Here is a 21,098-nt window from a genome sequence, read left to right as displayed (position 1 = left end):
TATTTTAAAATTAATTACTGTGCATTTTAAATTGCATGACTTGCATGACTTACTATTCAATTGGGTCCTATTTTCATTTAATTTTGAGCTTAAATTGAATTTTCGGATATTTAAATAAATTCCAAAAACAAAGTCAAGTGAATAAATAATTAAATTAACTTTAAAGTACCTAAAAAGTGCAAAAAATGATTAAAAATACATGTACATACATTGTGACCATTTAAAAACAAATTATGCAGACACTTAAAGAACCGATGCTGTAATCAGATGATATCTGCATCTGTGTATTAAATGTGGGGCTCTACTGTAATCTGACATGCTTAACTATTTTGCTCCGTCATTCTGTTTTTACCACGGGATGCGATCGCTGGCTTCTAATCAGAACCGGAGGGTCAGGTTCAGGGGCAAGACACAAAAGCGAAAGCCCGCTTGCGAGAACACGTTCCGTGGGGACCAGATGTTGGAGCTCCAGCTCTCGTCGTCATCCGTAGCTCGTGGGTCACACGTCAAGCGGGCGGAATTGATAAGATTACGGATTAGCACTACGTCGGCATTTTGTGGGCGCGACAGCTGTTGGCTACTGATTCTGATTCTGATTCTGATTCCGGCTCCCCGGAAAGTCGACGTGGAGCGTTTTTGCGGCACGGCAAATTATTTAGCTGCGATCCGCCGACCAGAGCTGACCACCAGAGATGACCACCTCCGCCGACAGTGTGTTCGTTGCCCGTTCCGACGGCATCTCCGCCGAGGGAGTGCGGGACCAGTATGCCGATGGCAAGGCCGCCAAGGTCTGGGAGATCTTCATCGGGGACAAGAACTCGCGCACGGACAACTACAAGAACTTCCTGATCGACATGTTGCGCAACAAGGGCTGCAAGCGTGTCCTGGACGTGGCCTGTGGAACGGGGTAAGGACACGACAATATCCTTAAGTATTAAGTAACGTAAAAGAAATTAAAATAGGAAGTTTAACGCCCTTTTTAAGAGAAATTTATTAATTTGAAAGGCACAAACCGACAAATTTTACACAATTTTAGCAAAACTAAAGTGAAACGTTTAGAACTAAATTGTTATCATTTAAAGCAAGTTGAATAAAATGTATAAATTTCTTGCATTTATTTATTTACAACACAGATTGTAAATTAATTAAGTGAATTTTATGATTAATATTAAAAAACCAGATATAGCAGTTTTCCTGTTTCGGTTTGTTGAGTTTATTTATAAGGAAGACTGAGAATGTGGGATCTTTTGAGTCTTCTTAATGTTCGAATGTTGTCTACTCGACTTAAGTCAACATTTATTTCGTGATTATAAAGTCTGTCAATATATTTCTAACTATATTTTTAAGCTCTTCTGATAAACATAACTTTTCCTTATTTTTATTATATTAGATCTTAAGCTATGTAAAAGACAAACTCACAATTTATCCTGTGAAGTGATCGTCGTTAATATATAGGTGACTTAGTCTTGTTGGATAATAAATACAAAATAATTTAATATTAACTTACAAATATTTGTTTCCAGTGTGGACTCCCTGATGCTTGTGGAGGAAGGCTTCGAGGTTGTCTCCGTGGATGCCTCCGATAAGATGCTGAAGTACGCGCTTAAGGAGCGCTGGGCCCGCCGAAAGGAACCCGCCTTCGACAAGTGGGGTTCGTATACTCTAAGCCAATGTCTTTGACTTTAAGCTAAATATTAATTTATTCCTGATAGTTATTGAAGAGGCCAACTGGCTGACACTGTACGACGACATCGAGGAACACATCCAAGACGGCTTCGATGCGGTCATCTGCCTGGGCAACTCCTTTGCCCACTTGATGGATGGCTTCGGGGATCAGCGTGAGCACAAGCAGGCCATTGGCAACTTCGAAAGGTGCCTCAAGCCAGGAGGAGTGCTCCTCATCGACCATCGCAACTATGACAATATCCTGGAGACGGGAGCCACGCCTGCCAAGAGCATTTACTACAATGTAAGTATGCTGCCATAATAATAATATATCTGTTCCATTATCCATTTTATAAACACATGCGCTTGACCCCTTTAAAATCTGTCTGTAAAATCTAATCAACTAAGCTGTAATACCTTCTATAAATAATATTTGATGAGTTGTAAAAATTCTGCCACATCAGCTAGTCTCAATAATTAAAAACTATTAAATGCCACATTCCATTCAAAATAGCTAAATGTTGTCGCATCATCGTGGCGATAAGAACGGATGATCTTGTTTTTGAACCCAAATCAGATGTATCATCCGAGTACCTCCTAATCATTCTCCTTATCAGTTACACCGCTCTCGATTCAATTAATCCAATGATGACTTGCACCCAATTACAGACGAGTCATACGGCGGACATCAAGACGTCGGTGCTCTTCTACTGCGGCAAGCCATCGCTGGTGTCCATGGACTACCTGATCGCGGGCAACAAGCTGACCAGCGAGTTCCGCCTCTCCTACTATCCCCACGAACTGAAGCGCTTCCGGGAGATCCTCGGCGAGATCTTTTCGGCGAAGGCGCCGCACCAGCTGTACGGCGACTTCAAGGAGATGAGCCAGGTGAAGAACCCCGCCTTCTACATCCACCTGATCGAGAAGCCGCAGGTTTAGGTTTAAGCCACTAGTTTGTATTTACATAAAGCCACAAGACAGACACACATCCATATAAATATATAGCTCCTTCGATTCACGCAGTCCCCAGTCTTCTGAGTTATGAGTGTTCGCCTAGGCCAGTATGCAGAATCGGCCCACAATGGAGCCGAAGCACAGGGTCACCATGGCGGCCTCGATCACGAACGGGAACTTCGCCTTCACGTAGTTGAACATCCCGGTGTAGATGGTGGAGAGGGCGGCCAGTAGGATCAGCGTCATCTCTCGTCGGCCAAGCTTCGCTTCAGACTGCCACTAGAACGCAAAAGCAAGCGAAACCCCAAAGGCTTGGGGCAAATGTCATTAGCCTTGCAAATGTTTTTCGTTTCGTTTCGAAAGAGAGAACGGGTAAACGATCGAAGTGCGACAAATACAGTAAAAGATCTATTCAAGAAACACTAGTTTACATCAACATACAGCATAATTTTATAGTTCAAATACCTGAGCCAAATAAATAGGTAGTTTCCAAAGAAGAACTATTGATCTTTGAGTAGCATTGCAGTCGACTTAGGAAAGTGTTTACTGTATTCGACTTAGTTTTGAACAACACGTGTATAGATGTTTTCAACAGTCTGGCAGACACATGTGACGTATTCTGATTAACATGCCATCGAATACAAAGAGAAGAAGGCTACCGAATAATGGACTTAATCGACATGTTTATTATTAATACGTTTTAGTTCTACGTTTCGGATTTACCATCAACAAAAAAGGTGGCGAAATCATAACAGTGCGCACTCCCATTCGAGCTTATACACCAACGATTTTGTTGATGCGCTTGACGTCGATGATCTGGCGATCGATCTCGCCGGTCAGTTGGGTCAGTATCTCGGTGATGGTGCTGTGCTGCTTCTCCGGCAGCTCGTAGGCATTCTTCTTCAGTTCCTCCTGGCTCTTGGCAATGTGGTAGCGCTGCTTGTTCAGCGTCTTCTTGCAGCTCTCCAACCCGGCGGCCATGCTCTGGGTGACGGTGTTGAGACGGCTCACTTCCTGGGCAAACTCGCGCTCCGCCACCACATTGTTAGGCAGAGCGGCATTGGCCTTCTGCATCAGGCCATTGCACTTGCGCACGAGCAGCTCCTGGCTGTAGCTGATCTCCTCGAAGCGCTCGGCCAGCTTATGGGCCCGCTCGCTGATCAGTTCGCGTTCCTGCTCCAGGTCCTGGATCTCCAGCTTCTGCTGCTCCCGCTTCAGCTGGATCTGGTTGATGTGCCGGGCGAAGGCGGCGCGCACGAGGTCATGCCGCTTCAGGTACTGTTCGCGCAGGACCTCGATGGCCTGGTTCAGCAGCTCGTAGCTCTCCTGAGCGGAAGGCGAGGCGAGTTTTTCCGCCAGGATGGGCTGGTTAACACTGCGCTGCAGCAGCGATTTAATGGTGTCCACAAACGAAGGCCCACTCTCCTGCTGCGACACATCCAAGCCAGCCTGCTTGCTCTCATTGGGTGTCACCAGTAGTTGGGCATCGATGACCAGCTTGAGACTGATCACCTGGCCGCTGCCCAGGAGCAGGACCACTCCGGCAGGGATCTGCAGTAGAGCCAGCCCGAAGACTGCGTTCACGGACTCACTGGAGTCGAATTTGGTGCACAGGATGTACTCGGCCCGGGAAGAGGCCGCCAGCTCCAGCCTGTCCTCCTCGGACTCGCTGTCCAGGTAGCGCTGCAGCTCGGAGATGAAACTCACGGTGACGGCGTGCAGGCCCGCATTGTGGTAGGCAAAGTAGCGCATTTCGTTGATCAAATCACGCTTCAAGTACACGGGACAGTTGTAGGAGGCTGCTCCTCCTCCTCCTCCTCCAGCAGCCAGTCCCAGCTCGAGTTCCACAGTTTCAAGAACGTGTACGACGTATTCGGCGGGCTCTATAAGCACAAAGTCGTCCACCTCGTTGAAGGAGAGCTCGGCGGCCTCCGCCTCCATGAGCAGGGCATGGTGCAGCTTGCCGTTGGACTCGGCCATAACGATAGTTGGCGGCAGCGAGGGTATGATCATGAGGGCACACGACTCCAGGCCGTAGTTGTCACGCGTCTGGGGCGTTATGGTGATGGGGCCCTGCAGACGCGTCATCTCAGAGTCCACGCCGGTCATCAAGATGTATATGTTGCCATTTTCGCGCAGCACCACTATGGGCCACTCGATCCTCTCCTGCTTGGGCAGCGACTTGGCTGCCACCAGCGTTTTGTTGCTATTATCCAGTGTGGTTTCGTTTTTCCCGGTGGTTTCCGACTCACCTCGAGGCTTTGCAGCGGGGGCGATGTCAAAGTCCACGGCCACTTCGCCGAAGTCGCAGAGCGAGCTGGAGGCTTCGCCACGGTGAAGCGAGGGACCCACCTGCCACACGTGGCGCAGCTTGGAGTGGTTGTACACCCGGATGGTGTTGTTGTTGAGCAGCACCAGCAGCGTAGAGTCCGACACGGAGTGCGGATGCCAGCGCAGTTGGCGCACCTCCAGGTGCGGGTTGTTGAGGAACAGCTGCGTGTCCAGGCTGTAGGTGCGGCAGGTGATCCTGGCCTTGCCATCCTTGTAGTATCCATCGGGTCCCCAGCGGCGGGGTAGCTCCAGGATGGTCACGCCACGCGGTCCGCTCAGCGCCACCAGCGAGCACTCGTTGGACGCCAGCACGCGGTCCACCTCGAGGCCCACCGTGCTGGAGGGGATCAGGGTCTGGAACTGGACGCTCACCTCGCCCGCCAGCGAGGAGCGCCAATTGCGCACCAGCAGGCAGCACTCCTTGGCGTCCCAGGCGAACAGCAGGTCGTCCTTGCAGTCCAGCAGGTTCTGCGTCTTCTGCACCACGGGCAATCCATCGCGAATCTTCGCGAACAACTCCGTTTTGTTCAATTCCAAAATATCTGTCAGCGACATTGCCGGTTTGTTTATGCTTAACTGCTCTTCTATGTGCCCGCCTTTTGCCAGCAATGTGACAGTGTGGTCGTAGCTGTCTTAAATCCCTCACAGTATTTTTTAGTATATTTCAAAATTGTGTACTAAATAAGAATAATCGAGTTTGAATTCAAATTGCTGGAGACGCGGAGAGTTTGGAAAAGTTTACATATTTTTCATTTAATTTTTATTTTCTTAAAACCAGAAATTTAAAATAAAATCATATTTGCTTTGCAGATGAAAATTTTAAATAAATTAATTAGGCGGTCAATTGTCCACACACGGACGTTAGAAAATAAATTGAATTGAAAGTGAATGTTTCAGAAAATTGTAATGGACTGTGAAAGTAAGTTGTTCAGAAGAGAAGTTTATTCCTTATTTGAATCCCTTTCCGCTTAAAAATTAGAGAATTTCCAAAACATATTGTTCAACAATTTTTGTTAATATATTTATTATCACTTAGTTTAATAACATTTAAATTCTCTTTTGCAGCTCTAGCAGTGGCACAGTTTTGAGCTTCATGGTTATATCTTCAACAAAATAAAGATCTTCGAAGGGAAAACTCGTTTTAAACCTATAATTCCTCAACAATTTGGCCAGTGTTACCTTAGCCGATATCAAGGCATATCTCCAGCCTAAAATTAATGGAAAACAACATGATTTTAAACGAACTATAAGCATATGAGCAAACCCTAAGCTTAGTTACCTATGCAATTCCGGATTCCCTTGGTGAAGGGTATGTAGGCGTACGGGTGTTTGTCCTGAATGTTGTGGGGTAGGAAATGATCTGGATTGAAGGTTTCTGCTTCTGGACCCCAGATTTTTTTGCTCCGGTGCATGTGGTAAATGTCTATGGCGATCTGAACCCCCTGAGGCACCACTATCCCGTTGGATAGTGTTAGGTCATGCGACGTTTGTCGGGAAACGACTGGAACCGGTGGTATAACCCTCATCGACTCGTTGAGGATCATATCCAGATACACCATCTGCTGGGTGTCAGCATACGTCACCTCAAAGTCTCCGGTGTTCGGGAACAGGCTTTGTATCTCCTCAAAGGCCCTCTCCTGATAATCGGGAAACATGGCCAGCAACATCAGCGTATAGTATATGGCATTTGCAGTGGTCTCAAAGGCTCCAAAAACAATGATGTTCGACTCATCCTCGACATTTCTCCAGGTGAACACTCCCCTTCTCAGCAAATCCGTGGCCAGGTTAAGAAATATATTCTTATCGATTGATTTGATGGCAGGTTGTGTTTCTTTTTGGTCTGCGGCCAACTTCTTTTCAATGAGCTGAAAGTAGTCCGTGGTTAATTAATTTATTGATAATTATATTAAACATTTTATCATCACCTTCCTGATGAACTGGCGAATTTCCGTCTTGGCCTGGTAGTAGTGGGACTCCCTGCCCAGCAGCTGGCGAACAAATCGGCTGTTGAGCCACGGCGAGAAGCACATGTCTGTCATAGTTTCCAACATACTATTAATGGATAGAAGCAGTCCGGGTACAGCTCAACACTCACCATTGGTATCGGTCCAGCAGGGACTTGCTCATCAAGTTTTCCTCGCTCCTCACATCACTGCCCATGGTAGTTTCTATTGATATATAACATAATAAATAAGAGACTTGTGAATATAGTTAAATACACTGATAAAAAATGTAATAGTAAAAATAAATACCTGACTATCAAATTCAAAATTAAATATGCGTATTAAACTATATAATTTAATATTAAATACTTAAATTACTGGCGAACATATTAGATTTAAAATAGTTCCTGTTTGATTTAAATACATTTTAGTTAATCGAAATATGGTTTAAATTTAAACTAAATTTTTAAGATATTAAAATATATTTCAAAAATATTCAAAGGAAATATTTAAAGAAATTTTATTATGTTCATACTTAAAATAACTAAAAACCAAAGGAAAAGTATTTAAATTGAGTACAAAATATATTTTTTTACTAGTGTATAAATAGTCCATTAAATTTTAGAATATGAATGCATATTTAGTTTAAACAAAAACAAATAAAATAATAGCCAGTATTAATTTGATATTCACAGGTTAACAGTCACGTTTCAATTTTTTTATTGACCAATGTAAAATTGCTTTTAAAAAAATAGTTTTTAGCTTTCTCTTTCAATTTGAACATATTAAATACGAAACGTTAAGTATCAAAACGAAACTGATAAGAAATTTCTTTAAAAGAAGTATTATTTCTGATCATCTGGTTTTCTGTTTGAGAATAATTAGGGCAAACTTATTTATTTAACTAATTTTAGATAAACAAAAAAACCTTACAGTTAGTAAGTGAAAACAATAGGTGATTGTTTCGATGGGTTTATATTTTTGAAAAAATACAATTTCCTACTTCCCTCAATCAGTTAGTTTCTATACTCACGGGTGGCTATGCCCAAAGTGAAGCTCTGCAGCAGTGGAACAAGGTCCTTCTCTCCATCGTCCTGCAATGGTTTCAGTTGATCCAGCAGAAGTGCCGTCTCCCGGTTGAAAATGGGCAGGAAGCTGAGTAAAACCTTATGGCCAAAGGCGGGGTTCAACAGTTTTCGATGGATGCTCCAACGTGGATCTACCGAAATCCACGATTAAGTAAGTCAAACACTTAATTCCAATCACACACACCGTTCATGCTAAACAATCCAATGCCCGCTCCATCGTCCACGGCCTTGTAAATGATGCCCTTGTTGACGCAATGGGGCGATGTGAAGATGTCCTGCACAACCTGCGGATCACTGACTATCATGAAGGGAATGGGTCCGAGCCACGAGAAGATGGTCGGTCCGTGCTTGTCCAGAAAGCAGCCGAAGGCATTGAGGATATCTGCGCAGGGAGACCACGATTAGTACTGCCGATCAGTTGAGTAATCCACGAAATCCGCCAACACCTTCCCTGTTCATCAGCCAGTGGGCCATGCCCAGAATGGGGTATCCCAGTGGCCCCGGGATCTTGAGCGCGAGCAGGTAGAACCTACGCCGGCTCCACAGGAAATAGAACCACAGCAGGAATAGTAATCCGCACCAGAGGGTCCAGGTCAGCATGGTTGGGTAATCCTTGTCCCTGTTGAGTATCGAGTGCAGTTAACGATTTTCGACCGATCGGTTTGAAGTGCGCCAACAGTTTGATTGCCCAATTTTCCGTCAATCGACTTTTTATACGCCGGACGTGTTGCCTGCTTTGGGAGGCGAACGATCTATTGTCACGCTTACGGCTCAGCGGTAGCAATAGCAATAGCGATAGCGATCGATCGATCGACCTGGTCGACTCTCCTCTCGGCGAAAGAAAGAAAGAGCCACTGGATACGGGGCCACTGGCGGGAGACCCATTGGACCGCACATAGCGCGCCGTTTTTTTTTTTTTTTTTTATTGGGTCCGACATGGAAGGCGCGCATACAAATAGCTATAATTTCAACTAATGGCCAGTGATGACATGCCAAACACTTCGCGAATGCGAATTGGGCAATGCGAGTTCACTACGTCATGGATCGGTTTCCGATCACTTGCGTTGTATAATCAAACAAAAAAATCCTCCAAACTCATACCCTTGATCCCGTGATTCTCGGGGCTCCCGGGATGGCACGTGGCATAGTTTGGAGACCCAAATATTAAAATAATTAATGCTACAATAGCCCCTCAACCTGTGAGCCATTCACGGATAAAAAACATTAACCTATTCGCTATCGATTCGGAGTTTAGGCCATTAAAAAATATGACGAGTCAATATTACGCGTATTCCCCAACTTTTCTAGCCATCAATTTGTTTAAACATCAAGCATAAAATTGGTGAAATAATCCTTGTTGTTTTTTTTCTAAAATACCAAACAGTTTAGGCTTTCAAAAATTAAAAAGTCAGCACCACTTTCTTACTAAAAATTAAAATATTATGTTTATTTGGTTTTGCGAAATCGCCTTAGCCTAGGTACATTATGCACACATGAAGGATGGGAGAGGAGCACAGACATCGGCATCTCATCCGATCCGATCCGATCCGATGAATGGGCATATGTTTGGAGACATGTGCGGTAGCTATGGTTTATAAAACGAATGAACACCTCGATTTTGCGCTGGCTAAGCTGTTTGGCCTCCGACGACGAGATTACAGCTGAAAATGGCAGAACTTTTCAATTGGTTTCGAAATTTCGAAAGTTTTGTGGAATTTTGAGTTATTGCGACGACTGTCTCCCTACGACGCCGATCCGTTGGTCACGGCGAGTTTCCCTGAAAGATGCACAGGATAATTGAGTTGAGAGTGGTTTCTGGTCGAAGGATTTGCGCCTGCCCATGCGATGACTCCGGAACACGCAACGAGTTGTATGAGACATAGGCTGGCATTTATTTACAACAGCAAGTCTTACGATCTTACGATCTACAAAGCATTTTGGACGCAATGGGAATGGGAATGGAAATGGGAGTGCTGGTGCTGGTGCAGGGTTAGAGACGTGGGATGGTGAAGTGCTCTTAGTCATGCTATTCGATTACACACGCGATTCACACCAAGATACCCAGAAGGCGGCAAGTGCCCAAGAGAGGGCTTACAGCAGGCGAAGCAGAGAGATTCTAGCAGCTAGCATTTAGGCAGTGGGTTAGTAGATGGAATAGGTATAGCGACGCCGCTTGGGGTCGTCAGTCAGGGGCAGGGACATGCTGGGACTGGAGCTGGAGCTGTAGCTGGAGCCCCGGCCCAGCAGTGCGGTGTGAGAGCAGCTGGGAGGCGCATGGGCGCCCGGGTTAGTGTGAAGCGAGCTACTGGGATGGTCGCAGGCGGCGGAGTCTGAGATGCGAGTGGGGCTAGGCCAAGGTGAGTCGGGGTACGCACCAGTTCCGCTGTCCACGTGTCCGTTGCTCTGGATCCTAGGGGTCGCATCGCCGGTTCCATGGGATCCACCATTACTGGCACCCATCAACGGTGCACTGGACTTGGAGCCTGCGGAAAAAACCAACAAAGCATTTCAATATCACTTGGGTTAAAAATAGGGATTTAAAAAGTGTTCAACATAAAACAAGTTTTCTCTTCTAAAATTAACATAAATATGTTTATATGTTATTTGATAAACTTCTTATTATGACTGTTTTCTTTGACTTTTTAAGTTGCTTATCTATTAAAAGTCATGAATAATTATGATGAAGCGATGAATGATCCTATCGCTTAATCATCATTATTCATAACTGTATTTGCATTAATTTACCAACTTGGAATTTGATATCGAATTAATATTGTTCTCCTTAAAAATATTGTAGACAAAACAATATACTCAATTTACCATTATATTCAATATATTATTACAAAATATAAGTCTCCAAAAGCGCTCATTAAGATATCTACATATATTAATGAATTTCTACTAAGAGCTATGAGTGCACCTTGTATTTTCAAAATTTTTGCTAATAAGTTCTAAAATAAGGGTTCGATTTTGAAAATTAATGTGTCTTTCGATAGATATGATCGAATATAATATACAGAGTGACATGAGTACCATCTCAGAGTAATATGTCAGAGTTTCGTGAAATAAACTTGCGCTGCGATAAAATTACTAGTATCTGCATTTAAAATCCCAAATCAATAGCTTTTATAGTTATCTGATCTCGACGTTTATACAGACGGACAGACAAAACCTGATCAAAAATATATATACTTCTTCCTGTTACTCTCTTTTCAACGAACCCAATATATCCTTTTACTCTTAACATTTCTATCCAAATCATTTTTTGTTCAAATGTTTAAATTTTTAAGGACGAATCCTAAAGTTTTTAAGTAATGTATAGCTTACCATCCGACCGATAATGGCCGTTGCCGGCAATCTCGATGTCTCCGTTGGCCATGACCACCGCTCGCGGCGCACTGATCCCCTTCTCCTCCTCCTTGACGCACTTGATGAGGAAGAGCAGCGAGGAGCCGAGCAGTGGGGGCAGCCCGGCTAGAATCAGGGGCAGGGTGTAGGAGTTGGTGCTGTCGAAGATCATGCCCGCCACCGGGGGTCCCACGGTCAGCGGAATGGAACTGAGGCCCAGCAGGAAGCCGATGGCCTGCGTGGCACCCGACGGACCGCAGATCTCGTAGGCAATGGGGCCCAGCAGCGAGATGAAGCAGCCGTCGAAGAGGCCCATGACCAGGGTGAACGAGACAAGGACCACGTACGAGTTGGTCAGCGGGAGCAGCAGGGTGACCAGGCCAATGGACACCAACGACAGCTGCTGCAGGTACATGCGGTTCACACCGGGCATGTCGGCAATCACGCCGAAGATCAGCCTTCCGATGCCGGAGGTGATGCCGATGCACATGACCGGCAGGTTGACATCCTCGCCCGGGAACGTGGTCTTCACGAACTGCATCATGTGGACGTAGGGCACAAAGTAGCCGAACAAGGCGAGCGGCACGCAGAGCGCCCAGATGACGAAGCGCTTGCGCTTCCAGATCTCCACGTTGACGATGGAGCGCAGGAAGAGATTGATGCGCGACCTTCCGGGCTTTTTCTTCGGTGGCTCCGGTGGCGGATGCAGCGGCTTGTAAACGAAGGAGCAGAGGATGATGAAGGCGGACACGAGACTCATTATCTGGAAAACAGAAAACAGACAGACAGACAGATAGCAATTAGTATATCAAAAGGGAAAAGAGGTATGTTGACTTTACTTACCCGTAAAGTGCCCTCCAGGCCATAGACGCCAAGGAGCTTGTCCAGACAGGGTGGCAGTATCACAGTGAAGACGCTGGAGCCGGCGGTCACGAAGCCGCTCACCTTGCCCAGATAGCGCTTGAAGTAATGGCCCAGGATGGCCAGGGTGGGCGTGTAGGCCAGGGCCGCACCCAGGCCGAACATGATCCCGTAGGTGAAGTACAGGGCACCGATGTTCTCGGTGCAGAACGAGGACAGCAGCAGTCCTCCCGCGGAGAGCACTCCGCCGGCGAACGTGGTCAGCCGCAGTCCAATCTTGTCCGTCAAGCAGCCGGCCACTGTGGAGAAGAGGAATGTGGTGCCGATGGCCAGGGATCCGATCAGAGCTGCAATAAAGCCAGGGTGCAACCATTAAAAATGTACTGTTTAATCAGAGTTACTAAATATATGGACTCTCTTGGGTGTGTGCTCTTTAAACGCAGCTTATCTATAAATAAATATGAAATTATTTACTCATTCGTAAAAATGTTCAAAATATATATGCATTTTTCTGTGATGCAATGTTTTCGGCTTATAATCTCTTAAGGCAATATTATTTTATTTTCTTTTTTATTACAGTTAAACGTATTTAGTTCTCATGATAAAGCTTCGCGTGAACCAACAGTGTGTTTCTGCTGTGCTTTCCTGTTTCATCTTATAAATTATTTTATAGAATTAAATTCTATTTAAATAGCTCTAATCGTAAAAACAAAGTAGAATAGGCTTCAATATGTTCGTCACGTAAATTTTTAGAAGACAGTGACCCACGGACCTATATGGTAGGGAACTATATGGTCGAGAACTATGGTCGTGACCTTTATGGAACATTTTTTTCGTTTGCATTACTTGTTTTTATTTTTAATCAAATGAGTCATGCATCAGAAAATTAGTTAATTAATCACAACTCTACTATTAAGTAGGCTTAAGTGTATGTACTCTTTAAAAAATAATATATGTATTTATTTATTCAATGCGGTTTTAGAGGATATATGTATATACAAATATTTCTCAATAGTGTTTTATATTGCATTAAAGCTCATGATAAGTGTTGTTAAAAAAATACTTTTCGAATATTCATTTTGGAGTTTTACTTATTACTCTTCTATCAACAGTTTTTATTCAGGTTTTATGAAAGTGTCAAAAAACGATTATTTGTTCACTAAACCGAAATCCGGTTTAATATTAAGTTTTATTCTTTGATTAGAAATTAAAACTTTTGGGCAAGTTAAAAATAAATCTCAGAGAAAAATCATTATTTGTAGAGCTAAAATTAAATTAAAATTAAACGTTCGTTATTTTTGTAACTTATATAAAACTCAATTAATAAAAATTATACCTTAGGTTTTCAATAAAATTAAAAACAATATTATTTGATTCATAAGTAGTATTCTGATAAATTTGGGTTTTTTTCTACAATTTGTCTTTACAGAAAAAAAAAAGAATGACTATTTTGCGGTCCATGCTCTTTCGAGGATAATCCGTTTATGAAAACCTACTCCATTTGATACTTCTCTTTGGCAAACTATCTGACCAAAAGTCTGCTTGACTTATCCGGACACATTTCATTTGACAAATCGAATCTCACGCACTTGCGGTTGATTGTGAAGTGAGGCGATGTAGTGCATGTCTGGAGATTGGCCCCAGTTCCAGGTGTTTCGGTGCGACTTCCAGGTGGGAGCCCGACTGCCTCGAATCGAGGAGCTTGGTCTGGAAACCCGATCCGTTGGCGGTTGGCGGGATCGAGGAGCGTTCGCATCTTGTCGCTTGCCATTTGAAGATTGGATTTTCGTCGTCAATAATTTTCCGCTGAACTCTGCGGGCAGCAGTGGGGGAATCCAATTGTTTGCGTTGCGTAAACACTTTCGCTTGTTCTACTTTGGCACTTCAAATCGATGCTCGACTGACAGATTCAGGTTAATTCTTTGTTCCCCGCCTGCGAAGATGATCTAATGCTCCGATAAGGTTCGATTCTCCGGCAGATGAGCAGCTGCAGTCTCTCCAGCGGCTTTGGTCCATTGTCTCGAACATGCACAGTGGACCAAAGCAGGTATGGAGATCACCCAAATCTCCGATTTTGTTACATTTTGAAATTATCAATTTTGGTACGCACTATAAAACTAAACTTTAAAGTTCCAATTTGTACACTGTTTTTATGGCTTTATTATACCGCAAACAAAGCGGATTTGGGAACCACAATCGCAGTGACTATCAAATTGTAGGCCGGAACTACAGATAAGCATTCGATTGAGCTCGCGTGTCTGTACGAATTTATTGTCACAATCTGCTCTCTAAAGTGCCTGCGTATGCCATTCATAAGTGCTGTTTATAAATAGCCGGGATCTAACCTCCCTTGACCCTTAACCTGAAGATGTTTATGTTTTTTTCATTTAATTCACTTTCACATAGGACATTTTGGTTATGTACACTTTTACATTGGGTATTTTATTTTAATGTCAATGAAAAGTGAATGAGATATTTCCAACCCTATAAAGTATATATGTGTATTCTTGATCAGCATCACTAGTAGAGTCGATCTAGCCATGTCCATCTGTCTGTTTCTATGTAAACTAGACTTTCAGAAAGTATTATTGCTATTCGAGATAGTCCGAAAAAATAAAATATAAAAAATGATTACTATTTTAGAATAAATTTATAAAAACCGGACAATATAGCTGCTATAGAAACGATCGGTAATTTAATTAGAAAATCGAAATAATTGTAAATAATGGTAAATATTTAATATGTATAAATAAGCACATAATTGTAATTGATACATGAAAGTATCTTATAAATGGTGAATATTAAGGTGTAACCACATCTAACATAGAACTGAAAAACTGCAGCGCATTAACCCAAAATAGAACTTGACCCACTCTGGATGCTTCGTGGATATTTATTGGGCATTCGCTGAGACATGGCTACAATGGCTACTATCGCTGCTATGGCCAACTGGGGAATGGGGCCGTGAAATGGCACGTATTTCTCCCCCACATGCGCAGAATGCTTCTACGCAATCTCGGCAAACGGCAGGCAGTCAATGTCAATGCCACCGACGATGCTCTCTTCGCAGCCAGTCAATGGCAATCCGCTCGAGAGCTGCGAGGAGAGCCATTAGATAATATGCCCGTGCCCATTCCCCGTGCAACAACACAAAACGGAGGCGGTGCCAAAAAATTTAAAAAAGAAATGTGAACGGAAGGGAACTTTGCCGAATTACATGGCACCGCATGGCGTCTGTGGCGAAAATAGATAGGCATATTTATAGTATGCCTCATATGCATAGATGGCAACCCGATGCGATAATGTTATATGTATATCTGATGCAATATGCAGGGGGATTTGCCAAAGATTGGCAGTCGATCGGATGATTGATCTTGACCTCCGTTTGCGCACGGATGAACCGATGGGACACCGAATGGCGCCTCCGAGCTTCTCCACTAAGTCGCTCTGATGTGCCTGTGCCCATGGACGTGTGTGTAATTGACAAAGGCTGACAATTAATTGATGAATCGACACCGCGATAAAAGTGGGCAAAAAATATGGCACACAGAGCTCAGGTTCGGATTACGTCAGGTTTTAATCATATTGCGGAACTGCCAGCCATCTCTGGCTTTAGCTTTAGCTCTAGCCCAGAGCTAGCCCTAGCTTTGAAGGAGGATCGCTGTCAGGCGGAGCATTTGAGAGGCTTCCCTGGCAGCGCCGGCCGACCAAGTAACTGGGTCACTTTTGCCTGCTGGCTTTTGTCTTTTTGTATTTTTGTCTTTTTTTTTTGTGTTTTTAGTCTTTTGCTGGCCACTTCTTGGCGGCTCGTCTTAAAAGCGCCGGCCGTGCCCCCAATGCGTTTGCCGACCCACGCTGCGTATGCGTAATGCAGGCCGGCCAGCAAACCTTGACCAACAGACCAACAGCAACCACAAAGCAGATGCGTCTGGTTTGGAGTGGTCCAGGAACTGAGCTGCCAAAATACCATCCAGCTGCAACTCTAAGGGAGTAGTCCCCATCTCTGGACGTCGTCGTCTTTGCGCTCTTCGCACCCGCCGGCTGTTGAATAATGCTTTGTGATCCAATCAACTTTTAGCAATTTAATTCACTTGACGTCGCTACGTTGGATTCCTATATCGTCACTTCTACTACGTACTACAACTACGTTGGGTTTTATTGAACCCAAAAGCCCACAACACCAGCGGCAATGTGCGTTGACATGGTCGAATGTCCGTTAGATTCGAAGTATAATAAATCTGAATAATAATAAAAACTTTCTAAAATAATATTGACAATTCATTTTCAATGGCGTCAGCACATGACTTCTATGACCGAAATTAATGAAATTTATATTAGCAAGATTTTGAAATATTATCAATCTTAAAGAACGCAAATGAAATGTTTTTTTCTGGTCAATATTTAAATCAAAGTCACAGGCCCCCCGGGCAGCAATCAAAGGCCACGGAATTTGATTTGTTTTATAGAGGTTGCTGGAACAGATAGTCCGCCTGCAAAACAACTGTCCAGTTCCCATCTAATCTCCATTGCCCCGCCTGCATAATTACAATCAACGCCAGCAACTGGTCGTAAATTCAGAACTCATTTGCCGCGGGCTGAAGGGATTGGGATTATGGACAGATTGCTGTCACTTTTGGGGCGAGGGAGCAAGAAACTAAGACTTACCCGCCTTGCTGGAGGCCTCCGGATCCCCGAGTTTGTTGAGCCGGTCGCTCAGCAGCGAGTGGATGACGCCGTACGTGTTGATGAACCCGAAGATGATGCCGTTGCAGAGGAAGGCGCTCACCATGACCAGCCAGGCGCGGGCTCCTCCGTCCGGCGGCTCCTTGCCGTGAATGTCCCGACAGCAGGGCGCCTCGATGTGTGTCCCGTTCCCGTTTGCGTGCCCGTTCTGAGCTGCCACTGCCGGATCCTTGCCGTTGGCATGCACCTGGCCATTGGTCAGCGGAGCAGTGTGTCCATTGGCGGGCAGGATGCGACCATTCACCTGTCCCTGCTGCTCGTTCAGCGGCTCATTCTCGGCCATGGCTAATAGCTACTGGCTGCTGGCTACTGACGGCTGGCTACGAATCCTCCTGGTTGCGAGTGCTGCCTGCAATTACACATCAAGTCAGTGTGGGTGCCCTCCGTAATCAGTCAGCCACATTGCACCCAAATATGCTGTTGACTGTGGACTGCCGCCTGCCCAAACGCTGCTATTTCCCCATCCCGGAAAATAATCACAGACAGTCGGAATTGGCTAGCCAAATATTTGGCCACGTTTATCGCTGTTTGCGCCCCCGGCAAATGGGAATGCAGTTTATATTGTCGCCCATCCAGAATCCAACTAAACAGGAGACAAAGCAATTCTCAAGGGAGCGAAATCTAAGGGAAAGTTACGTTGGAAAGTGGTGGCTTTTAGCGAGATAACTAGATCTATCCACAGACAAATTTAAGGTATAATATAGTTGTTATAATAAACCTTTATGGAAGTCATGAAAGTTTTTAGTGTTCTTAACCCTATACCTTTACTTATTAATAAAAAAAAAAAGAAAATTCAATTAATTTATAAAATGCCAAATATAAAAAAATAAATATACCTTTTTGTTAAATTTTAATAAATAATTTCTTATTTTTAGAAAACTTCCACTCTCTTTTTTTTATATAGTAGCACTCCAAAAACTATAGAATTTTTAAATTCAATCAGACTGCGGAACTGAATAACCAAAGAACAATAACAATCTAGGGTTTCATTAGCTAACAGGTTCAAATTAATAACCAAAGATATCATTTTGTGGTTTCAAACACCAAGTTATCGTAGAAAGACGCTCGATTCCGATTTCACTTCTTTATACCTGCGACAGCAACATTGTAATGCATTTTTGAGCTGCGGAGAACAGATTGCATTACAAGCGATAACTGAAATTTGTCGCATTTCTCAAATATGCATGCCCTTGTCGAGTGCACTTCGTATGGGGGATGGGAGATGGGGGGTAAGGGGATTCGAGGTGGGTCTACGGTTCATCGCCATGCGGTGTTCTGCAAACGTTTTCTTTTAACCGCCGAAAAACCGCACCGCAGTAGCGAAAACTCAATGTAATGCGAGCCGCTCGCCTAAACAATTAATTCATTCGTTCTTGGCGGCTATCGCAAAAGTTCGCGCTATCAAACGGCGTGCACGTGCCCACGCGATGACGACGCACTGCACCCAGTCCCAGACCCAATCCCACGGTGTGGGGGTCACTGCCAAAATCGAAGGTCAGCGGTCGATGGGCGGGCCGTTATGCAATTGCCGGTGGGTGGCTGAACCCTGGTGAGACCTCTTTTAAGGTCCTTCCTTCTCTACGTACTTTTAAGCCGGAACTCCAGTCGAAGACGTCCGATTCACTTGAAGACTCTGGGGAGTCCGTCAATCCGGCACACGAGCGCGATTCGAGGAGCGGTGGCGGCGATAAGTGGACGGGCGGAGACCTCTCGAGCGAGCACACAACCGAGCGCTTGCGTCGTCGGCGGCGGAATGAAGAAAACTGAATTATTTTCCACGAGCTGTTTTGCAAAAATTCGTTCGCTCACTTAAGGCGCCTCTAATCAGACAGAGACCACAGCGGTGGCGTTCTCTGCGGTAAACAAAATTCACCTAGGCAACGGCGAAGATAGATACAATAACAAACGGAGCGCTAAAACGTTTCCCAGCCAACCAGATGATGCAGCTCCTCCGGCTTCAGCTCCAGCTTCAGTTCCAGCTATAGCTTCAGTTCCATTCAAATCACATGATCAAGGAATGGATATTTGTGTGCAAATTGAATACTCCTCCACTATAATTGATCAATTCCGAGAATTAGAAACTGAAGCATGCTGCTTGGCCACTGCGCAGTGCCATCAATTGGTGGCTTAGGAGGTGGCATTGACTTGGTGGCCGGCAAGTGGCCATATCCGCCGCAGCCACCAAAGAAGACCAGCCCAAGTGACTCATCCGGCGAATTGTTCGCTCCTGGCGCCGGCGCTTCCTCTTTTTGCAACGGCGGATCAAAAGCCCGTCGAGTGGTTTTTGGGTTTGTATATGTATGTATATTTTGACTGGACTCCGGCGCGGAGCAAAGGCCACGTGCATTGTGTTAGATGAAACGTATAAATGTATATATAACTTACTTGTTAGTGGAAGATTCAATTCGATTAATTTAAAAATAATACTAGCTAGGCGCTCGACGGCTTCACATTTTCAGAGGAGCGTCGTCGAGGGACATGGGCAGAACGTGGGGCAGCACGGGCTCCGGCTGGTCGATGATCAGCTTCAGATTCTTGTCGGGCCACTCCAGCTCCAGCCGCTGCTTGGGCTCACAGTTCTCGTCCAGGCCCGCGCTGCGGAAGTCCTCCATGAGGCGGGGCACCAGTTCGTCGGGGATGAGAACCTGAATCCAGTAGCCCAGCACGCCGTACGGTTCGCTGACGGTGACCGCCGCGCCGGTCACGGATTCAGCCACCAGGGTGAGTGCCAGATGCTGCGCCTTGAAGGTGAAGTGCCGCCCATGGCGTATGCGATCCTTGATGGCCAGCAGCAGGTACTTGGCCACGCCGGGCGCCAGGGTGATCTCAATGCCGTCCAGCGAGATGCAGCTGGGCGCCTGCGGCTGGAAGTCCAGGGGACAGGACCTGTGCAACGAGTTGCTGCTCATCGACATGGACTGCGGGAAGCTCGGCTCTTCGCGCTTCATTTGCGTCTCCGTCAGCGGGCGGTTGTTCTCGTCGTTGGCGCACTTCTCGCTCAGCGCCGCGAAGTCCACCTCCTGCTTCACTTGCTTGGTGGGCTTCAGCTCGCGGAAGGTGAACTCGGCATTGACGCCGGCCAGATCGGAGCCCTGCTTCTCCAGGTCGTCCTGCAGGTTGAGCAGCGTCTCGGGGAACAGCTCAAACACACTCATGGTCCGCTCCATGTTGGTCACCAGCCAGTCGCCGCCCGTCTGCACATCCTGGCGCAAGAAGTTGAGCACGCCGCGTCCGTTCCAGCGCGAGGCCTGCTCCAGCTCATTCTCAAAGACGCCGACGATCTGGCAGAAGTCCACGGTGCCGGTGGGCGTCTCAATGCATCCCAACTGCGGATCCTGGGCCACCAGGAGGCTCTGCAGTTTGGAGCTGGCGCTCCCGTCCAGGCTCTTGCGCCACGGGATGTTGTCGCCGAAGCACAGGCCGTTGCCCGTCTGGAAGCAGTAGCGTCCGATGGCCTGCAGCAGGTTCGCCGGCCAGGTGGGCGGACGCTGGGGCTTCTCCGGGAACTCGATCTGCTGCTTTAGCTCCGCCTCCGTCTTGGCCAGGCGGAAGGTCAGCTCGAAGCCCATGCCCGACCGCGTGGAGTCCTCCTCGCGCAGGTGGACGCGCTCGTCGCCGTGCAGGTCGCTCAGCCCGAAGCTGATGTAGTGCCAGTGCGGCGGAATGTTCCTGTCCGCGTCCCCCGGATAGTTGTACATGCTGATGTAGTCGAGCGGGTCCTGCCCGCCCAGCCAGTACTTGAGCAGCGTGGTCACCTGCAGCGGGTTGGGCTGCTCGGGATACACCTGCCCCAGGTGGTCAATGATGGCCTTCAGGCCCGGCGGTGGCTTCACCTCCGGTTTTTTGTCCACATTCGCCTCGGCCATTGTAGTCAGTGTGACCGCACCCAGTCCGTTCAAATATACCAATGGAACTGTGCAAAACATTTTAGCCAATACCCAAACCACGTATTAAAGATAAAATTAACGTAATTTAATTAAGTAACTAAAAAAGGGAGGCTTTAAGCTTGTGTTTTGTTTTGATTTCAAAATATTTACATTTAATTTCAAATTATTTACTTTTGATTTCAAATTATTTGCCTTTAAATTTCAAATTATTTGTTTATAGTTTGTCTATTTTCTTACCTTTTATTTTATTTTATTGACTGAGAAAGTTTGAGATAATT

The 21,098-nt window shown here is 45.6% G+C and overlaps 5 protein-coding genes across 6 annotated transcripts; 1 reads left to right on the top strand and 4 right to left on the bottom strand.

Annotated features, from left to right (window-relative positions):
* The first annotated feature begins 645 nt into the window (after positions 1-645).
* Positions 646-2,687, top strand: LOC108135834 (glycine N-methyltransferase). The gene is made up of 4 exons (XM_017256718.2): positions 646-907; positions 1,524-1,651; positions 1,713-1,969; positions 2,335-2,687. Exons 1-4 carry the CDS (start codon positions 693-695, stop codon positions 2,602-2,604), a joined length of 870 nt encoding a protein of 289 aa, XP_017112207.1. The 5' UTR covers positions 646-692; the 3' UTR covers positions 2,605-2,687.
* Positions 2,600-2,902, bottom strand: LOC108135835. Its single transcript, XM_017256719.2, has one exon. It carries the CDS (start codon positions 2,863-2,865, stop codon positions 2,719-2,721), a length of 147 nt encoding a protein of 48 aa, XP_017112208.1. The 5' UTR covers positions 2,866-2,902; the 3' UTR covers positions 2,600-2,718.
* A 380-nt stretch (positions 2,903-3,282) lies between these two features.
* On the bottom strand, positions 3,283-8,721 carry LOC108135728 (nuclear pore complex protein Nup88-like). The gene is made up of 8 exons (XM_017256562.2): positions 8,428-8,721; positions 8,166-8,363; positions 7,927-8,112; positions 7,046-7,118; positions 6,876-7,002; positions 6,230-6,815; positions 6,003-6,158; positions 3,283-5,582 (listed from the first exon to the last, which is right to left on the bottom strand). Exons 1-8 carry the CDS (start codon positions 8,579-8,581, stop codon positions 3,394-3,396), a joined length of 3,669 nt encoding a protein of 1,222 aa, XP_017112051.1. The 5' UTR covers positions 8,582-8,721; the 3' UTR covers positions 3,283-3,393.
* A 678-nt stretch (positions 8,722-9,399) lies between these two features.
* On the bottom strand, positions 9,400-18,945 carry LOC108135795 (monocarboxylate transporter 10). Of its 2 annotated transcripts, XM_017256665.2 has the most exons (6): positions 18,520-18,719; positions 16,856-17,282; positions 12,173-12,537; positions 11,309-12,092; positions 10,357-10,464; positions 9,400-9,758 (listed from the first exon to the last, which is right to left on the bottom strand). In XM_017256665.2, exons 2-6 carry the CDS (start codon positions 17,214-17,216, stop codon positions 9,724-9,726), a joined length of 1,653 nt encoding a protein of 550 aa, XP_017112154.1. In that variant the 5' UTR covers positions 17,217-17,282; positions 18,520-18,719; the 3' UTR covers positions 9,400-9,723. The 2 variants fall into 2 exon arrangements, with proteins under 2 accessions (XP_017112154.1, XP_017112152.1); XM_017256663.2 differs by lacking the exon at positions 9,400-9,758 and having other exon boundaries at positions 9,795-10,464; positions 18,520-18,945.
* A 269-nt stretch (positions 18,946-19,214) lies between these two features.
* LOC108135796 (suppressor of fused homolog) lies at positions 19,215-20,828 on the bottom strand. The gene has a single exon (XM_017256666.1). It carries the CDS (start codon positions 20,797-20,799, stop codon positions 19,381-19,383), a length of 1,419 nt encoding a protein of 472 aa, XP_017112155.1. The 5' UTR covers positions 20,800-20,828; the 3' UTR covers positions 19,215-19,380.
* Between the last annotated feature and the right edge of the window lie 270 nt (positions 20,829-21,098).

This window comes from Drosophila elegans, unplaced genomic scaffold, assembly GCF_018152505.1.
Source record: "Drosophila elegans isolate 14027-0461.03 unplaced genomic scaffold, ASM1815250v1 contig_476, whole genome shotgun sequence".
Taxonomy (NCBI): Eukaryota; Metazoa; Arthropoda; class Insecta; order Diptera; family Drosophilidae; genus Drosophila; species Drosophila elegans.
This window is presented reverse-complemented; position numbering and strand designations above follow the sequence as displayed.